Source organism: Neomonachus schauinslandi, chromosome 5, assembly GCF_002201575.2.
Source record: "Neomonachus schauinslandi chromosome 5, ASM220157v2, whole genome shotgun sequence".
Taxonomy (NCBI): Eukaryota; Metazoa; Chordata; class Mammalia; order Carnivora; family Phocidae; genus Neomonachus; species Neomonachus schauinslandi.
The window spans coordinates 7,903,315-7,929,529 of NC_058407.1; the positions used below are offsets into that span (position 1 = coordinate 7,903,315).

A 26,215-nucleotide genomic window follows, 5' to 3' on the forward strand; every position below is an offset into this window, starting at 1 on the left:
TTGTTCTTTTCGATGCTGGTCTATGTGCTCTTTAAACAGGGCGACCTCATCATGAACGTAACATTCCAGGAAACCATCCATCTGGAGACCAGCTTCCTAGTTGGTCTGGGGAACTTATCTTTAGGATGCCTTGGTTTCTTTCTCCCCTTTCAGTTTTTACTCTGTGTGTTGCATTTGCTTGGAGCAGGGCCCCTGTGTCATATGTATTAGTTTGCTGCCATGACTAGGGAGTCTATAGTGTAAGAGAGATGAAGAGTATGGAGAAGAAAGGCTTTGGGGCCCCACAGACCTTTGACATTCTGGTAAGCCATATCCTGGCTGTGTGACCTTGAGCAAGTTGTCACTTGAGCTGCAGTCTTCTCATTGATCAGTTGGGGCTGTTTTTGAGGATTTCAGTAAGCTAAGTAAATGAAAGCACCTGAATACTGCTTGCCCCCCTTGGGCCCATTTCCTAGATTGACGTGTTACAAACAGCTCAACTGGAGACTTGTGGCTCCTTTCGGCTCTTCCCAACTTTTCCTGGTGATAATTTTCAAATACACAGAAACACTGAAATCAGCTTCTTGTATTCCTGACTGGATTAATTCTTATCTTTCCCCTCCCTAGCACTGCCTCCGGCCTGGACAAGAACAGCTTCTACCCCGCACCCCATTTATTTCTGCTCCCACTTTTCTCTTTGCAACATTGTAGTGAAAATGTACTGGAACACTTCAACCCAGCTGTCTTTAAGCTAAAGAGGCTAGAGCTGTGAAAGCTGGCTATTTACTGCTTGGAAATGGGTTAGAATTCTTAAGTGTTTCCCTGTTGCGGGCTCAGATTGATCCTGGGTCCGTAGTACTAGGGAGAAAATGGGAGTCTTTCTCTAACAGGCATTCACCCTCTTCTGTAATCTGGTGTCAGCCAAGTGGACCTGAAGCTGTTTTCCCAACACGACCTGATTCTTCTTTCCTGGTGGAGTTCCTCCTCACTCCTTTCCACCTTTTCCCATTCATCTTCCCTCCAAGACCTATTTTATTTTATCTAAGTAAATTGTGTGCCACACACAGGACTCGAATTTACAACCCTGATAGTCACATGACTGAGCCAGCCAGGCGCCCCTCCAAGATCCATTTTAAATACTGTCCTTTCCAGAAACTTGCCCAATTCCCATCAGCAGGTTTCCCCGACTCCATCTGTTCCCCTGCTTACACCATCAACCCTTTGTTTTATCTCACTTAAGCATCCGTCCATCTTCTTGCAGGGTTGCATCCTGTCCTTGTGTGCCATCTGGCCTGGCATATGATGTAGGTGATCCAGTTGGATCTGCTGGACCACGGACCAGAGGCTGGTAGGCACTTGACACATTTTCTGGGATGGTCTCTGATTAATGCTCAGTGTGCAAGTAAACCTTGCATTAAGATACTGGTTATTTTTGAGACAATGTAAAATAGTAGAAAGAACAAATAGTTGTTTGAATTAAGCTACTCGAAGATCTTTCTTTAGTCCTTAGTAGACTTACCATAGTGTGAAGCTCTAGGACAAAGACAAGGCTTGCCCAGTAATGCCAAAGCCATTAGCAGCAGCCTGATTTTTCAGTTTATAGCCAACGGATATTCAGTTGGACGGAGACCAGTAACCTCTTCATTCTTTAGCTACCTAGCACAATACCGGACTCATTGTTGTAATCCCTTAGGCTTCCAGGTTTTATTCCCACACATTTTCCTTTCTTACAACCTCATACCCCCATTGACTTCTTGGTTGGCAGGTAGCAAAACCAAAGTGTAACAGGATAGGAACATATTGTTGCCGTAGCACGAAGTGCTGCTTTTTCAAGAAGTTACTTCTGATTTAGACAGATACATGATCCCTCTGAGGTGCTCATTCTCATCCCTGTAAAATGAGGGGTGATTAGAAGACCAGGAGGTCATCCATAGGGAACCATGTTAGAAGGTCGTCCTATATAAACCAGTTAACAGCTCATTTGTATCAAGTCAAATTAGTGAAATTGACATTTAGCTGGTCCTTGGGTTTTTCCCTGAGATTTGGATAAATTTATCTAAATCTATTTGTGAATTCACTTTATGTGATAGTTTAGGAAGACTGCAAGCTAGTGCTTTTGCTTTTTCCTCTGAATCCCATGTATCAGGCACTTACTCAAACTGACGCATTCTAAGACAAAGATGTGATAGCAAAGAAGTAAAACAAGGTCAGGTGTCTGTCTCACACAGTTTATTTAACAATAGGTAATAAGAAATCAAATTTAACAGTCTATACAGTGATCCAAAGTTCATATTTATAAGTAATCAACTTTAATTGCATGATTTACAACAGTTGAGGGTTTTTGCTTTCTATTTTCAAGTTTTACAGAAAGTGTGTGTGTGTGTGTGTGTGTATGTGTGTGTATGGGGTGGGGGCAGGGTAAGGAGGAAGAAAGCAAGCAAAGAAGAAACCCCAGGGACATTTTGTATGTTAAAATCATCCCACTGGAATCGTTTCTTACCCTCTTTTTAATTTTTTCCTTTGTTAGATGTAAAAATAACGAAAAAAATTCTTTCAAGAAACAGAACCACAATATATAATACATCAATTTGGCAGCTGCCCCTGTATATTTTGAAAAAGTCGTTTTTCTCTCTACATGTACAAATTATTTTAATACTTGAAGTTTTTACGCTCAGACTTACGGAATAGAAAATTTTCTGGAGCACAAAAGTTGACTTGAGGGGAGGAAAGGGGAATTTTTTTTTTTTTTTACATTTTTAAAAGAATGAACATCTTTGCACCCAGAGAAAAAAAACTGGTATTTTAATATATATTTATATATATTTATATATATATATAGAATGTAATTTTAAAGTAACATTAACCCCTTTTGTCCTCTGGTTTTAGAAATGTTCTAACTCTTCCATAAAGTGAGGAAAATAGGGAAAAATGTCAACCATCTGCACCAGTAAATAATAACTATTAATATTACATATTTTCATTAATTTAAAAAAAATAATAAAACCTATTGGAGGTGCAAGGCAGGAGCATGTGGGTGGCTTCACAGACCTCAGCCTCCTCCCAGTGCACACTTGAACCACACACACAAGGGGGAAAAAAAAGGCTGGTGGTAACCAGCCATAACAAAAATATATTCTTTGTATTCTATCATCCCTCAGGTTCATCTGGCATGTTTGCTTTAAACCACAAACAGCTACTGCACAGTTCTTATGTGTTCCACGGAAAATTGTCTTTTAGGCTAAGAAAGATTCAAAAAAATTGTTTTCAGTACAAAAAGTCTTGTTAAGAGAAAATAATTTTTTTGCTCCCAAAATACTACAAGGTGTCTCTAGTGTATGTCTAGTGTACTCTGTGAGAGGTTTGAATTCAAGTCTGAGTTATCGGTGCTGAGTCCCAGGTCCGTGGCGCTTGCACCATGGAGGTTTGCCATGCCTGGATTGCTAGCGAGCTGAGACAGCATTGAACTCTGGTCCGGGCTGGCAAAATGCCCTTGTTCCATGGGGTTGGCCTGGGCAGCTACCAGTCCAGGGTGTGGAGAACTGGTCTGTGGGGAAACGTGGTGTGGAGAAGGCTGAGGCTGCATCCTTGGGGAAGGGCTGGAGTGGGGGGGGCTGGGACTGCGGCCGCGGAGAAGGGACGGGCTGGGGAGAACGCACTTGATTGGAGAGAGAAGAAGGGATCTGCTGGCCTTGGAGGTGTGGGGACTGAGCCTGGCTCGGGAGCATATGCTGCTGGGGGCTCATGGGGTTGGGCTGAGCAGGGGACCCCATCTGTTGCTGGAGGAGTCGTTGCTGATACGCCTGCAGGCTGGCTCCTGCCTCTGCTCCCAAGGCCTGGGGGAGCTGGCCCATCTGCCCCAGGCTCCCTTGCTGCATCTGCTGCATGTGATGCTGCATGCGCGGCTGCGGCTGGGGCGGCGGCGGCGGGTAGCCAACTCCCTGGGGCTGCTGGAACTGGTTATGGTTGGCCATCCCGGGCCCAATTCCGGGCCCCGCTCCCTGCTGCTGCTGCTGCTGCTGCATCATCTGCTGCCGCCTCAAGATGTCTCGGAACTGCGAAGGCATGGCGTTGTGGTTCATGTTCATCTGCTGGGCTTGGGGGCTCATCCCTCCCATGGGCGGCTGGAGCTGCTGCTGCGGCTGCTGCTGGGGCAGGCCGGCCCTCTGGACGCCCGCTGGCATGGGGTTCATGTTCGGCATGGCTGCGTTAGAGTGGACCCCCTGCTGGCCTGGCATGGCAGGCGGCTGCAGCCCCGGCTGGCCCTGGGGCATGCCAGGCTGCCCAGGGAGGGGCTGCGGATTTGAGCTGGCATACTTGGCAGCCCGCTGCTTGATGAATGCAGCCAACAGCTGGGGGTTGGCGTGAAGGATACTAAGCACCTGTTGCTGCTGTAGGGGAGAGCTGGGAGACCTGAGAGTCCGCAAAAGGTTTTGTAAGGCTTGTTGAGACACAGTGCCTGGCTTGAGAGGGCTCACGCCTACCTGGCCCAGTCCTGGCTGGGGAGCTATATTCAAGGGCTGACCATGCTGGGCCACTGACATCATGGCTGGCCTCTGCATCCCAGGCTGTAGCTGCTGGGGCTGAGGCAATCCTCCTTGGACCCACTGTGGCTGTTGCTGCATCCCTGTGGGCCCCATCCCTGGCTCCAAATGCCCACTGGGACCTCTGGCCATAGGGGGTGGGTTCATACTCATGGGGGCCATCGGAGTCATCTGGGGCATCTGGTGCTGGATCGGCCTTTGAAAAATTTGCACGTGGGCCATCTGGCGCTGCGTCTCAGCTGCCCTCTGAATCTGCATGGCCATTTCCACCGCGGCAGGCGGGGGCCCCGGCAGGGGTGGCTGAGCAGTCTGAGGGGGGGTGGGAGGCGTCACCTGGCCCGCCGCCTTGCCCTGGGAGACAGGGCCAGCAGCCTGAGTCCTGGGCAAGTAGGGCGGCATGCTGTTGGGAGGGGTGGGCTGAGGCTGAGCGGCAGGCGGGGGCTGGGGCGTCTGCGGCGTGGCTGGCTGCTGGCCCGTCGGCGTGGTGGGGGTGGCAGGAGTCGGGGAGGGCAGGCCCTGCTGCTGCCCCACCACACCGGTCCGCTGCATGCTGGCCATCCTCCTGCGGAGCATCTGGGCCTGCTGGAGCCGGTGCTGCAGCTGCTGCTGCCGGAGCTTCTGCTTGATGTTGAGGCAGAAGGGCACCGGGCACTTGTTCTCCTGGCAGTGCTTGGCGTGGTAGCAGCAGAGGGCGATGAGCTGCTTACAGATGGGGCAGCCGCCGTTGGTCTTGCGCTTGCAGCCCTTGGTGTGCTGCACCACCCGCTTCATCTTCTGGCAGGACGGCAGCGAGCAGTTGGCATTGCGGCACTGGCAGGCGTGCACCAGGGACTGGATGCAGCGCTGGATGCTCAGGCGCCGCGAGTCTCCCGGGCTCTGGGTGGCCGCAGCCTGTTGGCTGTTGCTCTCGTCATCTAAGCCGAGACCTAGTTTCTCCATCTTGTGGTCGTGGTTTTTAGTGTTGTAGCAGGTGATGCACAAATCATAATCCTGGGGGAAGACAGGTGCAGTCAACTCTCCCAGACTTAGTATGCATTCTGCCGCGGCCCCGAAGCCCCCTCTTAGAGCAAGATCCTGCAGCTCCACCACTAAATTGGTGAGGCCAGGCCCCTCCCACTCTGCACGCCGCCTCCCACGGGCACCGAGCCCAGGCCCGAGTAACCACTGTTCCTACTGCCCCTCGGGAACCCGACACCCCCCGCCCCCAGCCCCGGGCCTACCTCGCAGACAGTGCAGTGCCAGCGTGTCTCCACGTGGTGCTTGCACTCGTTGCAGGTGTAGACGAAGCGGTCCTGGCTCTGGGTGTGCAGCTCCACCAGCATGCACATGGTGGACCACTGGGCTCTTCGAAGTGAGGAGAACTCCAGGTGCTTGTCCCTTGCGAGGGTTAGGAAGGCGTCCCGCCCATCCATCAGATCGCAGGGGATGAGGGGGTCAGGATCGACGATGGGAGGCAGGGAGTTGGCGGCAGGGCCAGCGATGAGACGGATCACAAAGAAGACCTAGAAAGAGACCATCTGAGTCTGACTCTGGAACAAGAGCACCGCATGGCACTGGATCGACAGCAGCAAACAAGCGAGTCAAGCTGGATGCTCGAGAGGCTGCTCACAGACCTCGGGTCTCTTCTCTGAGGAGGACTACAACGGGCCTAAAATTGACATCTTATTCTCTTGTTTAATAATTCCTTCTAAATAAAAAGGGTCTGGGGATGATACAGCATACATACAGTGGACATTTCACCTCAAGTGGTCTACTCTAAGACCCAATCCACGGTTGACTCCGAATCTAATCACCAGGGAACAAGTCAGACAAATCCAAACTGAGGGACATTCTACAAAACGATTTTGGGCCTTCACTTTCAATAAAATGCCCGTATTATGAATGAAAAGAAAGCCAGGAATTGAGAAATGGCAACTCAACCTGACACATAATCCTTGACTGGAGCATAAGGACCAGACATTAGACAGTGGCACTGGGGGAAATTTCCCGAGTACGAAGCCACAGTGTGGTTAAGGAGAGGAGGTCTCTTTTTCTTAGAAGGTGCTTGCTGAACTACAGATATAGAAGGTGTAGAAAAGGTTAACAACTGGTGAATCTAAGCGAGGGGTACGGCAGGGGGTCCACTATGCAACTTTCTGTAAGTCTGAAATTTGGGGGATGGGAAAGTTTGTGGGGGTGGGAAAGTTAAAAAAAGCAAAACCTTCTTAGCCCTTGCTGCAGAAACAAGAAAAGTCTTGTTCATTAAAGTCTGAAATGACACAACCACCCCTAATTCCCACGACCATTAGTGTAAAGGCTACAACAGGAAGCTGGTATTGCATGTCTATTTTACATTAATTAGTATGTAACTCTAAAGATGAAAAATGCAAAGGTACCTTCAAGAGATGAGGAACCTGTGAGTAACTGCTGTACTGCCCACTACATTCTACCAGTTTCTCAGAGACTGAAAATCTGTGCCAATTGGCAGTAACACTTGTAATATACTTGGGCAGCAATATTTGAATAAAACAAGATTAAGACATCTCTAGAAAAAGAACAGGACAAGAGAGCACACTGAGTAGAGACCTCCTGAACAGATGCCAAAAGTTAAAAGCATCAAGGGAGGACTGTGATGGGTGTTTGACCTTATAATATTGGGTTTAAGACTGTGGCTCAAAGAAAGCACTCATAAAGCCTGGAAGAGCATTTTGAAAACGTGATGCACAGGAAAGCACTGAATCTAACAAGCGGGGAATGCCTCTAACAACTCATTTAAAATAGAGGTAAATAAATAAAACCATCTGGTGACTCCCTTGGAAATCTTTACTATGGCCAACCCTCCAGTAACAATTTTAATGAGTATTTCCGCTGTATGTTACCCTCTAGCTAAGACAATACTCAAGTTTAAGCTAAACTGACAACCTTAGATTCTAATTCCCAACAGGTATCCACTACTTACATCTTCAGACTAAACAAAGTCAAAAGACTAGATCCACAATTTAAGTCAAGCCTATTATAATATACTCTAGGGACCTTTCCCAACTATTTTGTTATGCCAGAATCTCGTGACACTAAACACTGCTCGAAATAGCTAATAATTATTAATTGTTGATAATATCAAAATGAGGCACTCACCAGAACTCAGAAACCCTGAGGATTACAAACAGGGTTGGAAAAACTACGCTAATGCTTTTAATGCATGAGACACAATACAACACCACTGAGATTTATAACAGCTACAAATCAAAGAAACCTTATCACTTCCGGTTCTTACCTCCCACTCTAGCTATCCTCTTTTCTTTCTTCTTACCCTCAAATGATTTCTTCCTTCTAAATTTCAAATGGTCGGGTGCTCACATCTTAAATGCCAACCATGGTGGGCAGTGTTTCAGACCTCCTTCTCTGCTTTTTTCCCCACGAGTGGCTACATCTTACCTCTTTGTGTTTCTCCATCGTGGCATACAGTTTCTGCGAGAGGTCATTGGATACATTGGGCATGCCTGGCTTCTTCTTGTTGCCCCTACTCAGGCTGCTCTTGTTTTTGCTGGTTTTCTTATTATTTTTCTTTTTAGCATTTTTGCTATCTCCCTTTGTCACCTGCAGGTTAGCAAAGGGGACAAAAAAATGTTAACATTTTTATTAAGTGATTTGAATAATACTAATGGTAAAAGGGTTCTTTTCTTTGAAACTGGAGATTCTAATCTTCTGCCTCTACCAACTCTTTTCACAGACCCCATTTTTTTTTACCTGTTACTTACAGTAGACTAATGTAAGTTTACTAAGGTTTTTGCACTAATTTTCTTCCAGTGAAGAATCCCTATACTAAAACTCTTCAATAAGACAATGGCAGCCTTAGCTTTTTGACTAGAAGAGCCCCAGTTTGGACACCACTCAGATCAATCCATCCTATTCCAGATTTGAGGACCGGGCATATGGAGTGGAAGGGTGGGATACCGAACATTCTAGAATTTTATGGGGCTACCGTAAAAAACAACTTGAGAAGTCAATCAATGGATTCAAACTACAAGGCTGGGAGGACTTTACAGGCTACTACTTAAAAGTGACTTTAGTTAGGTCAGACTCAACGGAGACCATGGTAGCTATGCTATGGGGAAAAGCTCCTCAGATGATCCCCCTGCTAAGCCAGATTCTGTATGGAGGACTGGCAAACTCTGGCCCAGGTCTGTTTTCGTATGGCTCAGAATGTTCTGTACATTTATAAAGTAGTGTTTAAAAAAAAAAAAAAAAAAGGTCCCAAATATTCAATCTGGATCTTTATGGAAAACACTTTGGCCAGCCCCCTGCTCTACATAGCTAATTTTCTATCAGTTTTCAGGGTTTCCTTCCTTCTGTTTTCCACTGCCGGAAATCCAACGTCACAATTAAAAAGGGGGTCTGATGCTAAAAAGGTAAAAAACCACTAAAACAGAACATTAGTAACTTAGCCAATTATTTCTTGACCAATTTGAAGAGCTCTTTCACACCTGAGAGCTTTAAGACCAAGTCAAAAGTTGAAGCCCGCTCGTGGATTACATGAGAGAATCAAGGCAGAAGCTGGAAAGGAAAACACAAAGCCCTTACATCTGTGCTCTCGTTGCTGGTGTTTTCTTCTCGCTTTCGCTCTTCCTCCTCCTGTTCCAGTTCCTTAATGCTCTCTTCCAGAACATTGGGCCAGAAATCACCCTCAAAGTAAGGCAACTCCTTTGCACTTGTTAATCGATCTTCAGTAGCTTGTTTAAAAATATCCTATGAAAACACCCCGGAACAAATAGGTATTTGTTTTTCTTTTCTCAATTTTTTTTTTTAAAAGCATTTATCATTCAAAGGCAGTCACAGCTCGTGGACACAAGAAACACAAAGGATTAAAACGTCTTCTGAAAGAAAGGCAGCAGAGATTTTATTGGTGGCCCAGCCCAGGGAGACATTTAGTACTAAAGAGTGAAAACCCAAGGTCTGAAGTCAGTAGTTCCGGTTCTGTCTTTCCTCTGCCTATGAGGACAGGGAGGTCACCTGCCTTTACAAAGCCGAGTGGGACATCTCTCTGCTAGGACCCATCGCACAGGCAGAGGCCCCATCAATCATGCCGTGGCCTCTCCTACTGCTGCTAACACAATGCAGTGCATTGTGAGGAATGCCTGCCTTGTACCCATCACCCATCCCCTGATGGAGAAATATGTTCAAAACAACCCAAACCACAAATACGGGAAACTGCATGGCTACAGGCTGCTCTGCTGGGAAAACATCCAGTTCTTGCTTTTCTCCCCAGGAGTAAAAACAGATAAGAAACTTATCTGTTCAAGTTCTTATCATGAGACGCCCTCTAATCATGAATGGCTATTAAGAATATGTTTTTCATCACATCTTTAAAACAGAGATTTGTTGATCTAAGACTTTTAAAACTGAGTTTTTCTTGCTTTGAAAAAGGAATAACAAACAGAAGATTTTTGTTAAGATAGTCAAATGGCAGACTACAGAGAAACGGGATCAGTCCTTGCCCCCCACTTCTCCTGACCTTGTAGTCATGGACGATTCGCTCAGACACGGCCTTGTCAAGCATCTTTTTGTACCACTCCTGCAGTCGCTTGGGCTTGGGTATCTTCTGGTCAGGAGGATGGCAATGGAAGATATAGTCGTCTCCCTCACTTGGGGGACAAGCCCAAATATGCCCTGTTGTATATCTAACAACACAGAGAGGTAATATTGAAAAGTTTATCGTCCATTCCGGAAAGAATGCTACAAGGTGGAGTCAGTACAGAAACCAGTGATTTTTTCCTAAGACAATACTACGTGTACAATCCAGCATCAGGCCAGAACCAGGCCTAACCCACAGCACTTAAAGTGGGTCCACATTGTGAAGTTCTTGTGAGAGGCTAACCCTGGATCCCCAAATCCCACATTTGCATTTGAAGACCAAACAAAAGCTACAATGCAAAGGAACATGGATGTGGATCCATTCCAACAAGAGAGCTGAACAGAATGCAAAATGTTAAGAGGAAGAATGTGCAAGGTGAGGTGGTGAATATTCTCAAGCACATGTTTACCTTGAAGGTAAGGAATCAGACTCATTTGTGTATCTCCAGACTTTAGTTTGTTTTTGGTTCTGAAATCCAGGTATCAAAGGATCACCTGCAGTTTCAGGTTCTGGCCCTAAATGAGTAACCACCTTCCAATCAAACTGTACCTAACAGCTCAACTGAACAAAATAAAACTAATCTGGAAGGAGTATGCCTAGGGTCAAAATATCCATTTCTGCCCAATTGGCAACACTTGAGAAAAGGAAGCAAAAAAAGTCACCTATCTCCATGTTTTAACCTACGTCTCACCACAATACCACGGTGGTAATTAGTTTAAAACCGAATTAGTTTAAGCTAATTGTTTTTAAAGATAACATTTATCAATATGCTTACCCTAATTTCTTGACGTATTCTAAATATCCAATTAGAATTTCATGATAGACTGCAGTCCTCAAGCATTTAGGACGGAAGAAATGAACACTGTCAAGGTATGATATGTAAACTCTCCTGTATCAAGTGGGGAGAAAGGAACCAAGTCAAGTCACATAAGGAGTTCTTGCTGATGTGGCTAAAAACACAATCTCTCTCTTCTGTGCTTTTTTCACCTCATTTACAGTGCACATCACACAATCACAGTTAGATAAATCACAAGACTGTGCACCCTTTAGGGGAGTTTCGTGAGCCTATGGCTCTTATTATAGTCTCTATTATAGTCTCAGTACCCTGTAGTGCCTGAAGCATAGTATATTAGTATTTATGGATCCAAATGTATTCTGGCAGCATTCTTATTCTGGCCTTTATACTATTTTGGAAACAAATTCTAAACCATATCCTAACTTTATTTGTGTGACATTCTTTCACATACTTCTCAGGCAGAGCACTTACACAATCTAGATTTAAGCCCATTTTCTGAAAAATAGTCTGCTTCCCACTTCCAATTTCAGGCTGCTGTTCATATCCCCTCCCTTATTACTATGACTGCAGAATAGCAGTATTGAGCAGTGAGAATTTGCATTTCCATTTCCAAACCAAGCACATCAAATAGTTTCTTGCCCATGATGCTTTTTGCCTATTAAACTTCAAACTCCCACTCAAATTGGAAGATAGCTGTGTTAAGTCCTACCTCTGGTTGGGTGGAGGGCAGTCAGAGCCATACTCTTGAACATGCATGCCAAAGAAGCACAAGTCAACACCGTCTATCTCTTCAAAGGCAAAGAGGGCTTTGGTTCGGTATGGAAAGGATTCTGCCATCTCTCCACTATCTACAAACCTACACAATTCAGATTGGAGAGAAAAACCACAACATCTCATTCAGATCAGAATTATCAACAGTAGCTGTATTAAGCACAAGAGAAGAAAAGGGAGAATTACTGGATACCTTGCTTTCATGCCTGGTTTCACTTCCACAGTTTTGTCAGAAGCATGAACTACCCGAACAGTGACCTCTCCTGACTCAGGGTGATTCTGTCGCCTAAGAAAGTCATTCACACGATTCTCCAGAAAGGTACCAAGCCTGGTGGATGGCAACCCTAGAAACAAAGAAGTGAGAAGTTCGGCAATAACCAAGGCGCAGATTTATTATTGTTAAAAGTCTGACACTTCAGTATCAAATATAATTTCTGCTTTTTCCGTACAAATAGGATAACTTGATTTTGTTAAAGCAATGTGGTCAATACTTGAAAACAATCTTTTAAAAAAAAAAACATGGACTACTTCATGAACTTGTGTGCCATCCTTGCCTAGGGGCTATGCAAATCTCTGTATCATTCCAATTTCAGTCTATGTGCAGTTGAAGCAGACATGATAGTCAATTTAAAGGGTCTTCCACCCAGCTTTTTTTTTTATTTATTAGAAAGAAAGCATGAGCGGGGGGTGGGGAGAGGGAGACGCAGACTCCCCGCTGAGCAGGAAGCCCTATGCAGGATTTGATCCTGGGACCCTGGGATCATGACCTGAGCCAAAGGCAGCTGCTTAACCAACTGAGCCACCCAGGCACCCTTCCACCCAACTTTTTATTTGGAAAATTTTCCAATTTCAGAAGTTAAAAAATAGAACATCCACATGCACTTTGCCTCAACTACAGTAATATTTAAAAAAATGACAATGGGTGCTCGCTTCGGCAGCACATACACTAAAAACATGACAATGGTTGGGTATTATGAGAAACCTTACAAGAAAAAAGCAATCTGTAGGTCAATAAAAAACTGCAAAGGCATCCACAAAATTAAACCAAATACCAAATGATGTGATAATCTCAACTGTATGGTACAATCTTTGACTACAATTCTCCCCAACCCCCAAGGCGAGATAGGTCTGAAAGAAGCCTTGCTAATGGTATGGACCAAACTGAGATAATCACACATGGGACGGCCATTCTGGATAGTATTTCTACATGTGGCCCCCAAAATGAGGAACTATAGGGAAAAAAAAAAAACCACATATCTTGCACATTTCAAATCCTGATCCTTTAAGTAATCTCTACACCCAACATGGGGCTTGAACTCACAACCCAGAGATCAAGAGTCACAGGCTCTTCAGACTGAACCAGCCACCTAGCCCCTTGGATGGGTTTATTTTAACTATGCTTCACTGAAGTATGGCCAGGATTTACTTGTAAGAATAAAACTTACTTTTAGCAGAAAACTTATTTTCTTTCCTGGTTCGTGCAGATTTCTTTAAGCAGCCATCACAGACAAATCTAAAATGTAAACCAAGACTTTGCTTACACAGCTTACATAAACATTTAAAGTTAACAATATTCTAGTAACACAATCTACCATATATATGTACCAAGTTAAAATTCAAAAGACAACCTGGGAAAATTTTTCTAAATATATAACGACTTAAAATAAGCAATATATAAAAAGCGTTTGGAAATCATTAAAGGAAAAAAAGAAAAAAAGCCTAACTGAAAAACAGTCAAAAAACCATGAGGAAATGTGAAGGGCATATAAACTGGTTGACATGTGAAAAGATGACGGACTAGAGATTAAAACAGGAATTTCAGTTTTTGGCCAAAGTCTATATTCCTACTGGTAGGAATATAAATCAGTATGCTTTGAGTAGTACCAATAGATTTAAAAGGTACATTCTCTTTGTCCCAATTACATAAGGATGTATGTTTTTAAGTAGAATTTCTTACAAAAACTTGAGACCACATTAAGTATCAAGTGACTGATTTCAAGTTGCAAGAATCACTGCAAGTCTTTTAACTGTTCTTCTTACCCAACTCTTTGAGAGCACTAAAAAGGCATATCTAAAGATCAGCCATATATACATCAAATGAGTGTGATTTTTCCCTGCATGTTAGTTTCTAGAAATGTGTTAATTAGCTACCTCTTTCCCATGACCCCCAAACCAGTATCAACAATCAAAGTAAAGAGCAGAGGACAGTGCAGAGATCCTATCTTTTTTCTTTTAAGTTTGTATTTATTTATTCATTTAAGTAATCTCTACCCACAACGTGGGGCTCGAACTCATGACCCTGAGATCAAGAGTCACATGCTCTTCCAACTGATCAGCCAGGCATCCTGAGATACCATCTTAATGAATCACTTCATTCACAGACACCCCCAACCTTGGAACAGAACTGGGATCAACTCCATTCTTGGAGAGTGAAAGGAGACCCATAATAGTAGACAAGTGTCACAATGGACAAAAATCCATTTACTGTTGTCAAAGTCTTTGATGATGTGCAACTTATGTAAATATGTGGAGAATATTCAGAAAAAGAACACGGGGCCCAAGAACAGCTTGCTTACTGAAGTCTGTTTGTAGTCATTTCTATGAAACTCTTTCACTGGACAATAGACATGTAACTTACTGTCCAGCCCCTCAAAACATCAAATCCTAACCCATTTCACCATTTAGTAAACCATTCACAGCATGACATTTTCTCAGAGGTAAGAACAGAGCTGCCCCATGGACACCCTCTGTATCTTCTAATTTTCCTACTGTAGCCAAGTATAAGTAGCACTCAAAATCTGGCAAATTTAATTCCTTCTAACAACTCCTTGCTAGTTTCCAGGCGCTAGAGATTTCTTATCTCTACTGATAAACCTTTCAAAATATATATATATTTTTAAAGATTTTATGTATTTATTTGACAGACACAGCGTGAGAGGGAACTCAAGCAGGGGGAGTGGGAGAGGGAGAGGAAGCAGCAGGCTTCCTGCTGAGCAGTGAGCCCGATGAGGGGCTCAATTCCAGGACCCTAGGATCATGACCTGAGCCGAAGGCAGATGTTTAACTGACTGAGCCACCCAGGCGCCCCCCAAAATATTTACTTTTGATGTGTAATGATTACAAAAGAATTTTATTTATTTATTTATTTTTATAAGATTTTACTTATTTATTTGACAGAGAGAGAGACAGCAAGAGAGGGAACATAAGCAGGGGGAGTGGGAGAGGGAGAAGGAGGCTTCCCACTGAGCAGGGAAGCGTGATGCAGGGCTCGATCCCAGTACCCTGGGATCATGACCTGAGCCAAAGGCAGATGCTTAACTACTGAGGCACCCAGGTGCCCCAACAAAATAATTTTAAAAACCAGCAGAATAAAATATTTGTATATGGATTAAAACAAGGCATGCAGATTAACAGAAAGACCTGTATTTTTGGATTCTAGCTTAATGTTTTAAAAGTGAATTTTAGAATTTTTAAAAAAGATTTTATTTGACACACAGAGAGAGAAAGAATGTGAGCGCATATAAGCAGGGGGAGTGGCAGAGGGAGGAGGAGCAGACCCCCAATAAGAAGGGAGCCTGACATGGGGCTCGATCCCAGGACCCCAGGATCATGACCTGAGCCGAAGACAGATGCCTAACAGAATGAGTCACCCAGGTGCCCCTAAAAGTGAATTTTAGTTATCTCTCTCAATTCAAAACTAATTTTAGAGACAGTAACTTTGAAAATATGATACAATCATTGCAAAGACAAAAACTTGCTATAATTCACAAAGAAAAAGTCTAGAAAAAATAGTAATGTCTCACCCAGATGGCCAGATGATTTCATGATGAAGGACACAGATCTGATGCATCTTTCTTCCACACTCTGTACATTCAACAAACCTGGAATGAAAAGCCAAAAAGTCAAGATTAGAACCAAAACTTTGACCAAATCAAAACTTTCCAACATTTCCCCTGATTCCGGACAATTTAAGACAGCCAAGATCACATCCAAAGAACTGAATTGTTTTTAAAAAGCTCTTCAGTATTACAGGCAGAGGAAAATTCAAAAGCAATTAAGTCACTGAATGTTACAATTTTATTTTTATTTGAGAGTGCACGACACAGAACTTAAGCAGACTCCCTGCTGAGTGTGGAGCCCAATCACATGACCCCAAGATGATGACCTGAGCTGAAACCAAGAGTCAGACGCTTAACCAACTGCATCACCCAGGCACATCAAAAATTTTATTTTTAAAAGATTTTAAGTAATTTCTACACCTAACATGGGGCTCAAACTTACAACCCTGAGATCAAGAGTCACATGCTCTACCTACTGAGACAGCCAGGTGCCCCTGGATGTGACAATTTTAAATGTGACTGCGGGTAGGCAGTAAAAAGTGAAAGATCACTTCCAAAGCAGTCTGATGCCATCTGGATGCCTGGGTGGCTCAGTTAAGTGTCTGCCTTCAGCTCAGGTCATGATCCCAGGTCCTGGGATCGAGTCCCACATCGGGCTCCTTGCTCATTGGGGAGGCTGCTTCTCCCTCAGCCTGCCACTCCCCTTGCTTGTGCGCGCTCTCTCTCTCTGACAAGTAAATAAAATCTATAACCAAGTCTGATGCCATCCTACCCATCCTAGGAGTGCCCAGAGTACTAGCACGGTTCAGTACTCTCTGAGTGCCCTCACTACAAAGTAGGGGAGTATGAAGATGTTTGAAAATGCACAGGACAGCGTGCCTGGGTGGCTCAGTCGGTTAAGCATCTGCCTTCAGCTCAGGTCGTGATCCCAGGGTCTTGGGATTGAGCCCCACGTCTGGCTCCTGGCTCAGCGGGGAGCCTGCTTCTCCCTCTGCTTCTCCCCCTGCTCATGCTCTCTCTCTCTCTATCTCTGTGTCTTGAATGAATAAATAAAAGAAAATGCACAGGACAGGGATGCCTGGGTGGCTCAGTCGGTTAAGCATCTGCCTTTGGCTCAGGTCATGATCCCAGAGTCCTGGGATCAAGTCCCGCACCGGGCTCCTTGCTCAGCGAGGAGCCTGCTTCTCCCTCTGCCTGCCACTCCCCCTGCTTGTGCTTTCTCGCTCTTTAGTAAGTAAAATCTTTAAAAAAAAAAAAGAAAGAAAATGCACAGGACAACAGGAACGGAACACATGACACTCAGCAGAAGTAGGCTGGAGCTTCACTTCGGCCCAAACTATTCGGGGGATTTAGTGAAATGTAAATGAATATTAACTGTAATGCAGACTTCCAAATTTCTACCATGCATGTTGCACATATGTTGTGTAGATTTATCCTCAGATCGCACTGGCTATGCAAATAAAGAGAATGAAAGGAAGAGGGAATATCAAAGTATATGGACTATTCAAGCGGAACTACTTACAGTTCAGGATCCAGTGTGTCATTTTTTCTCTTGGAAAATTGTTCTTTATTTATTGTACTAAGGAGAAAAGAGGGACACAATGAGAAAATGCAATATGGAAAGATGAGCAATCTGACTACTATTCTAACCAAAGGAACAAATCTTGTAAAAGTGGATTATTTAAATCTTCTAAGAAGATACTGAAGATACATTAAACAGGTACATTCTGGGCTCCCAAAAAATGTACATTTACATAAAGGAATGCCTACATTTTTGGAAAGGACTTTATAATAATCTATTTCCTCTTAGAGGAAATGGAGAACCCAGGAACTTACAAAATCTTGTCTACTACTCTTAGTATTAGGTTTTTATACCTTTTTTCTTTTTTAAAGATTTTATTTTTAAGTAATCTCTACACCCAATGAGGGGCTTGAACTCACCACCCCGAGGGTCAAATCTCTTGACTGAGACAGCCAGGTGCCCCCAGTATTTACACCTTTTAGTATTTTAATGTTAGTGAGCTATGAAAAATGGATATATGTAAGGAGCTAAACCCCTATTTAAAATTAATATTCATTTCTCAGGGCAGTCTAGTCAAACATTTTATATTATTAAAAAAATCTCAATATTAAAAATACATATTTCACGTTACTTATCGTTACCCAGAAAAGTAATTTTAAAGGGTAAAAATTCTTTATAATATTCACTTTAAAACTTTCACATGGCCTATCCCCAAATCTAGCACACCACATTGCTCACAGTCTTACAGAAGCTAACGTCTTAACTTTCTCTACCTAGAATAAACTTCAGGAGGCCCAACTTTGACTATTGTGATTCCTCCTCACAAAAATGAGGACATCTCCACATTTGAACTCTCTCCTACTTGGTATAGCCTAGAGATTATTCTCTAAATGGCCAAAGTCCTTGCTTCTCAAAGACTGTTCTGAAGACCAGAGGCATAGAAGGACCAGGAGCTTATCAGTAATGCAGACTCTCAGGCCCACTATAGACCTATAGAATTGGAAAGGGGTTTCTATGCCCTTTAGTCTAAGAGATTCACTGTCCTATGGTTTAGATATTATGGGAAGCCACTCAGCCGTACCAATGTTAAGGCTACCTTCCTTTCCTGCCATAGAAGGAACCTAGTTAGAGCTAGTCAGCCTGATTTATTTAGCCAAGGGTCAGAAAATCTCCTTAAGGTTCAAGGGGACCCAGCATCTACTCCCCAGACTAGCACCCAACTCTATTATATTATACTGTAGTTCAATGGTGACTGAAGGAAAAATTAACCAGTTTTTCCTCAGAAGCCCTATTTTTTTTTACTAGTAGTGTAACAATTCCACACTTTTTGGAATGTTCTGAACTGCTTCTGTTCATTATAGGTTAAACCAGGAAAGAAGGAACTGAAGAATATTAAAAGCACACCAAATAGTTCTTTCTTCCTAAAACAGTACACACTTGAAACACAGTGTCTAACTACATCTTAGCAATCAGGAGAGCTATTAGCCGATTTAGGCTATGTTTGAAAATTTGTCCTGGCATTCACCACACACGGTAACAGCTTGAGAGACTGCAAAAGCCCAACCAAGTCTCTTTATTCTAGGCCACTCTAATAAGTGCCTAAACCCGTAATGTGAAATGAATGATTCTCAATAATTATAGTGATTTAGGATTGATAACCTACATGAGAAGCTGTAAGGGAGTTATTTGTTCAATTCCCCTTCAACTTGAAAGTTAATAACGAAGTCCCCTTGCACTACAGACTGTCAATTTTTAGGAGAGAAGCTGTTTCCTTATAGAAGAAGTATCTAAAATGAACATCCAGTCCAGTGTTGATATATTTCCCAGATCAGTGTTGACAAAACTTTCTGCTGTGACAGAAATGTTCTCTGCCAACATGGCAGCCACTACCCAAAGATGTCTACTGAGCATTTGAAATATGAATTTTTAACTTTATTTCCTTTAACTAATTTGTAAATAGCCAACTGTGGCTAATGGCTACTGTACTGGCCGTGTAACCCAAGACCACCTAGCAGCTTAAGGATAATCACTTGACAACAAACCAAGACAGCACTTTCCAAAATAATGCAGTTACTTACGTTTGAGGCTGGGAAGGGTCATCCCCCAAAGAAACGCTCTCCCCTTGGATTTCATTGAAACACTTCTCACAGAAATGATACCTGTCGGCAAGAAGGCCATACTGGGGTGAACTGTTCCGTTCACACAACACAGCCCAAGCCAAGCAACGAAGCCACCAATCACAGCAGGCCAAGGAGGGGGACGGGAGCAGAGAGCAGGTCATCAACGGCGACAAGGACATTCAATGATGCAGATTTATGGGCCCCACAGTTTGGGGTTTTTTTTTGGTTTGTTTTTTGTTTTTTTGTTTTTTGTTTTTTGCAATCAAAGCCAAGTGCAGACAACGACAAGCATGAGGGAGAAAAAAAAAACACAAAACAAACGAAGAAATGAGGGATTGCAGGACAACAAAAAACATAAAAGCAAGACAAGACAACACAAAGCAGAAAGCCAAGGCAAAGCACAGATTAGCATTAAATATCTCAAATGGGATCACAAGTAGCAAATGATTTCAGCAAATAAAACAAAAAAGTTTCACTTACACAGACCTACATTCTTTCATTTTAGTAATTAATGCTACTTGATGCAAATAATCAAAAGGAGGGAGGATAAATATACTGGAGAGAGAAGAATTGCTACTCTATTACTGAAACATAGCAATCAACACACTTCTCCCCATTTCCACAACAAAATAAGTAACAAATAAAAATCCACTATGGATACAGAACCAGGAAGCAATCACCTAAAAACAACCCTGAATTGAAAGAAAACCCACAAAATTTCTTTTTGATCCCAAGGAAGCCACATCAGTTAAAATTTGTTTTTGTTTTCAATGAAAAAATCTGCACAAGTGCTTAAATACTGATTGTAGCCATCAACTGACATAGCTGAAAAGGCAAAAAGAAAGGCAGTGGTGCGAGCAGGCACATGATTACATGTTCCTTAGGTACAAAGATTACAAACACTGCACACCGATGTTAAAAATCCAAAAAACGGTATGTCAAGACTGCAGCATGAACAAAGTTTCATGCAAGCTGTTTTTTTTTTTTTTAAACGTAAGTGCTTTTAACAACTTGATTCAGTTTTCCTAGGTATTAATAGTGAAAAACTGTGGATTCTAATGATTACAACAAAGCATTAAGAGAGTGCACCTAACTTTTTGTAAACAAAACAAAAAGTTTAAGTGACTTTTTCAAAGCTAGAAATGCAACTGTAGCACACAAGTTCAGCAAGAACCACCACCATGGGCTTGGTTTTATTAAAGAATATTAACTGCCCAGCCTTGTTATGACTGTCTCAGAGCCCCAAATAAACATCCTACACAAGTTATATTGTAGGCTGATGACTGAAAATAGGAGACAGATCATGCTTAAGATAGATTAATGAATGCCATCTGTGTGATTACAGCCATTGTTTGGCCAGGAGAAAATAAGGCAGAGATCCCTAATTTATTAGAACTCTACCATCCACTGGTACAGACCTATTTTTTGGAGATGCTCCTTTTTATTTGCTTAACAGAGGCAAAGGAAAAAACTCTGAAATCCTCTGTTTTCATATGCTCTGAGAAGAACAACTTAGTGATAGGCTGCACACAAAAAGGAAACATTTCCCAAAAGATAACAGCTGGCTAACAAATTTCTGGCTAAAAGTTTTCTGGAGAGTTTTTGGGAAGGAGATAGACTGCAGCAATTTCAGGGACAAGAAAAGACTAATTCGTTTAAAAATTTTCTCAGTTTGCCTCAGGCTGCATGGTAAGCTGTGAAAAGAAAGGGCAATGAGAAGTGGGGGCTGGGATGGAGTCCCATCTATGCCACCAACTCACAAAAAGTTGTTTAACCTCTCAAGGACTTGGGCTCCTGCCTTATAAAAATAAGGGGCCAGACAACTGACACAAGGCTACTTTCTGCTAGAAAACTGTACTGATTCTTCAAACAAAGGCAGAATGCTAAGACCAGAACTTGTGCTGTACAGTTGTTTTCAAGCAAGGTACACATGAACCATGAATATATGTGTGCTGGTCCATCCGCATGCAGTCCCTGGACACACGGATACGTGGACCATGGTCCACACACAGTCGAGCTTACCTGTTCTGGTAACTGTAGTAAGTGGCATCACGAGGGATTGTGCATAACTGTTTGCCATAGCAACAGAGTGTCTGTGGAGAGAACTCCAACTGCAATAGAAACCATTTGTTAAATAGTACACAGGCCTGAAAGACAAGCTAGAATATTCATAATGGCAGATCAGAAACAAAAGTCACTGAATTCTTAAGTTCTCATTTATATAATGGGCTAATTCAGTTTCCAAGGGCACACACGGAACTAAAACCATTCTAGTATACTGTAGCAGTCCCACTTATCCACAGGCAAAGAGCACACTAGTGGATGCCTAAGATCGTGAATAGTAGCAAACCCTATATGTAATATGTTCTTTCCTATACATACATACCTATAATAAAGTTAACTTATAAATTAAGCACAGTTAAGAGATTAATAACGAATAATAGAACAACAATAACAACATACTATAAACAAAGTTAGGGGCGCCTGGGTGGCTCAGTTGGTTAAGCGACTGCCTTCGGCTCAGGTCATGATCCTGGAGTACCGGGATCGAGTCCCGCATCGGGCTCCCTGCTCAGTGGGGAGTCTGCTTCTCCCTCTGACCCTCCCCCCTCTCATGTGCTCTCTCTCATTCTCTCTCTCTCTCAAATAAATAAATAAAATCTTTAAAAAAAAATTAAAAAAAAAAAAAAAAAAAAAAAAAAAAAAAACAAAGTTATGTGATTGTGGTCTCTCTCAAAATATCTTACTGTACTGTACCCACCCTCTTGTGATGCAATGATGCCTAGGTGATGAGATGAAGTGAAGTCAATGATGTAGGTATTCCAATGTAGTACAACAAAGGCCACTACTGACCTCTTGCTAGTGTGTCAGAAGGTGGAGCATCTGTTTCTGGACCGTGGTTGGCGGAAACCAGGGGAAGGAAACCCACAGATAAGGAGGGACTACAGTACTGTATTAGCTCACCACTCTGAGGTAAGCTTAGCAGTCATGTCCTTCAACCACTCAGCAAAAAACTCAACAGGATAAGATGAGCTCCATGTGAATTGGTATGCATGCATGGGAAAACCAGCACATGCCAGACACTGTGCACCCACAGGTGAAAAAGATCCAAAGTCCTACTCCAGGTAAGTTTACAATCTGATGATGCAGGATTCTAATTAGTCAAGTTTTTAGTAATTCTTGTCCATGCAAAAATTTCTTACCTTTCTGCCACAACAATATCCAAGGCTTTGCATTACTGGGTCAATTTCTTGTTCAAAGACTTCAGACAGCTTGGAGCAGTATTTGTATACCCGAGATGTTTTCCGATTATACAACCAGGCATTGTTGAACATAAGCCAAATGTCATCCACATACTGCCAGGGCTCCTGATACTGTCCAGTGTCTAACTTCCTCTTGATGGTAGAAAGGTCCATGGGGCTCTTCACAATATCAAAGTAATCCTAGAAAGGTAAGTGACACCGAGAAACATTACCTCAAAGTCTCAGTATGTTTTAAGGTAGATGGTGTGTCCTATTATCATCATGAGAGTTTTCCAGAAAAATTGAGTCTTTGACCTGTTATGTCCAAGAAATTGACTGATGGCCATCACTTTTTTTTAAAGATTTATTCAATTTAGAGAGAGAGAGCACATGAGCGAGTGTGTCAACTGGGGGGAGGGGAAGAGGGAGAGAGAATCCTCAAGCAGATTCCCTGCTGAGCATGGAGCCTGACACACAGGGCTGGATTCCAGGACCCTGGGATCATGACCTGAGCTGAAATCAAGAGTCGGCTACTCAACCGACTGAGCCAGTCAGCCATCCCCATCACTTCTTTAAATTACTAGTCTACAGAGATATGAAGCAGCTCAGACAGCAGAAATAAGAGAGCTACTATGTAGACTTTCCACAGTAGGCTGGAAAGTAGGCTGATGATCTACTGAAACAACTCCAGATACTTTACCATAGTATATGTGCCATACATTTAATGACCAGTAAGTCAAACAACCTTAACATTTTAGTACTAAAAAGGGCCTCCTGATCAGAAAACTAAGCCCAGTGAACATCAGTGATCTAAGACCACAGAAAAATATAGGAAAAAAGAAGTTCCTAATGGAGTTTGCCTCTGTAAGCACTCCACTGCCTTATCCAATACCACTTAGAAGCTTCAAGTGAAGCCTGCCAGCAGCCTGGTGTAGAAAGGCAACTTTAGAAGCAGATGAAGCTAATTTGGTCTATCTTTTCTACGAAATAAATAAACGTATGACCCAGTAATCAAACTCCTTGGTATATACCCCCAAAAAACAAAAACACCCACACAAAATTTTGTATATGAATGAATATTCACAGCAGCACTACCCTCAATAGCCAAAAAGTGTAAACAACTCAAAATGTCTATCAACTCACGAATGGGTAAACAAAATGTGACATAGCCATACAGAGAGATATTGCTGGGACACAAAAAGGAACAAAGTATAAGTTCATGCTATAATATGGATGAACCTTGAATGAAGTCAGTCATAAAAAACAACACATACTATTTAATTCCATTTAATGAAATGTCCAGAACAAACAAATCCATAGAGACAGAAGTAGACTAGTGGTTGGATGGGGGAAGGAAATGGGAGTGACTGCTTATGGACATGGGGTTTCTTCTTGGGGGTGGTGAAAATGATCCAAAATTGACTAGTGACAGTTGCACAATCCTATTAATACACAGAAATAACTGAATTGTACAGTTTAAATGGGTGTCTCGTATAATATGTGAATTATATCTGAATAAAGCTGTTAACATATTAAAAAAAATCAAAAGTACCACCACACACTTACAGGGATTCCAAGAAGTTGAGGGTCCACAGGTTGACGAAAGGGAAGGGATTCTGGATCCTGTCGGTAAAGTGCCTCCAAAGTTGGCATCAGTGCCTGTCGTAACTCTTCTGGTTTGAAAACTTAAGAGCACATTTAAAATTAGTTATCAATGAAGCAAAAGAAGAAAAAAACGCTTGAGCTGAAGCTATGAAAATATCTCACAAACCACAAAACACAAATCTGCCTACATTATCTCCATGAAGGTATCACTTAGGACACACTTCCTATTTCTAATTCCTGGTTTGCATCAGGTAGCACCTTTAAAACACCATGTCTAGTCAGCTTTAAACACCCTTCATGGCTCAGCTAATTTTTCAGTCAGAAATTCAGTTAAGATAGTCTTGACCAGGGGCGCCTGAGTGGCTCAGTCGTTAAGCGTCTGCCTTCGGCTCAGGTCATGATCCCAGTGTCCTGGGATCGAGCCCCGCATCGGGCTCCCTGCTCGGCGGGAAGCCTGCTCTCCCTCTTCCACTCCCCTTGCTTGTGTTCCCTCTCTCGCTGTGTCTCTATCAAATAAATAAATAAAATCTTAAAAAAAAAAAAAGAAAAAAAAAAGATAGTCTTGACCAAGTAGAAACAGAATCCTAAGCATTCGAAAAATTTATGAACAGACTTGTCAAAAAAACATTCCCAAAGATACTAGCAATGGGGAGAGGCAGGGGATGCTGTCAAACAAGAATAGAAAGAAGTCCTCATTAATGATAACAGTATTTAACAAAAGTCAGAAATTAGACCTGGTATTGTCAACACTAAAGGAATCTGAACCCCTGAAGGAAGAGTCCCTCATTAAATTTAGCTTGGTGTTTTAGAGCTGAGGAGGACGTATTTATTATCTTAATGGCAAATGTTAAATTTAAGTCTAAATAAAGAGAGAACTAAATTGTTATTGCCAATGGACTGAGTTGATAAAATTTCATCCCAGTATGTTCTTAATGTTTCCTAAAGGTCAGGAAAGATTTGCTGGTGTGATCCAAATGGAATTAATTTAAGCTATTACTTAAGAAGCTATTCATTAAGGGTCTAGTATTGAACTTTAAAATACTCTCAGCAGAGGCCTTATTGTTTCTTCTATTTACAAATTAATTTTTATCTTCAGGAGGGGTATTTGTTAGTACTTTAGATATTTTTCACTTCATGGTGGGGGCGACCATGAAAAAAATGAACAAACAGAAGGGAGAGGATACTTTGTTTTTCATATCTGTTTGTACTCAAAAGAAACAAAATTTGAACAAACTTGTGAAATTAGAGGTTTTAAAGACAGATTCCTAACAGGAAGATTGGGTTTCTTGCAGCCGCTATTAAAATAACATCTCAGTTATATAAACCTTATTTAAATAATTGTTTTAACCCCAACATGTTAAACTGCATTAGGAACATCTTTATACCAACTTTAGGAGCCAGCAGACTCCTCCCTTGAGAAAAGTCCTACCTCTGCCATAGAAGGGATCACTAAGAGCCATGAGAAGTTCTAGTCCTAAAGTAGTTAGTAAATCAATTTTTTGAGAATTAACTGAAGAGAGTAACACTCTATATTAAGCAGAGCTGCTTGCTCGGCTTGACGCATTAATATTTAAGAGTTGGTTGGGAGCAGAGACTCTGAATCAGCCTGCCTGGTTCACTTACCAGCTGAGTAAGCTGGGGCAAGCTACTTAACCTTGCTGAGCCTCAGGTTTTCCCTGCCTGTAAAACAGGGATCAATAACTCAGAGTTGTTGTAAAGTTTTTAGACGAGACAATGCAGGTGGCACAATGCCTGGTGCCCAGGAGGTTAACAATAAACAGTACTATTATCACTGCTATTATTTCCTGCATTTCAGTCAAGGATATGTAACAATTTTTCTCCTCTGAAAAAAAAATTTTGAGAAGTTATTAAACACCCAACCCTGAAGAAATGATGGGTGTGACTGACCCAATGACTGCAGGAAGGAAATGCACCTATAGAAAAGAAAAAGTCTTCCCTGGGAGCGCCTGGGTGGCTCAGTCGTTGAGCGTCTGCCTTCGGCTCAGGTCATGATCCCAGGGTCCTGGGATCGAGCCCCACGTCGGGCTCCCTGCTCGGCGGGAAGCCTGCTTCTCCCCCTCCCGCTCCCCCTGCTTGTGTTCCCTCTCTCTCTCTGTCAAAATAAATAAATAAAATCTTTAAAAAAAAAAAAAAGAAAAGAAAAAGTCTTCCCCAACATTAGTAATAAC

The 26,215-nt window shown here is 42.5% G+C and overlaps 1 protein-coding gene and 1 non-coding gene across 2 annotated transcripts in view; both read right to left on the bottom strand.

Annotated features, from left to right (window-relative positions):
• Window positions 1-2,204: 2,204 nt before the first annotated feature.
• EP300 (E1A binding protein p300) overlaps window positions 2,205-26,215 on the bottom strand; it is an 83,272-nt gene continuing 59,261 nt past the window's right edge. The window contains 16 exon segments of the mRNA XM_021687435.2: window positions 2,205-3,589; window positions 3,591-5,510; window positions 5,741-6,022; window positions 7,935-8,096; window positions 9,081-9,245; window positions 10,012-10,177; window positions 10,907-11,020; window positions 11,637-11,783; window positions 11,892-12,042; window positions 13,144-13,211; window positions 15,502-15,579; window positions 17,060-17,116; window positions 19,138-19,218; window positions 21,202-21,290; window positions 22,383-22,622; window positions 23,988-24,106. Of these exon segments, the coding sequence (XP_021543110.1) occupies window positions 3,308-3,589; window positions 3,591-5,510; window positions 5,741-6,022; window positions 7,935-8,096; window positions 9,081-9,245; window positions 10,012-10,177; window positions 10,907-11,020; window positions 11,637-11,783; window positions 11,892-12,042; window positions 13,144-13,211; window positions 15,502-15,579; window positions 17,060-17,116; window positions 19,138-19,218; window positions 21,202-21,290; window positions 22,383-22,622; window positions 23,988-24,106 (4,121 nt within the window). The 3' untranslated portion in view covers window positions 2,205-3,307.
• LOC123324975 lies at window positions 12,212-12,313 on the bottom strand. The gene has a single exon (XR_006540150.1). It is a non-coding gene; the product is annotated as a U6 spliceosomal RNA (small nuclear RNA).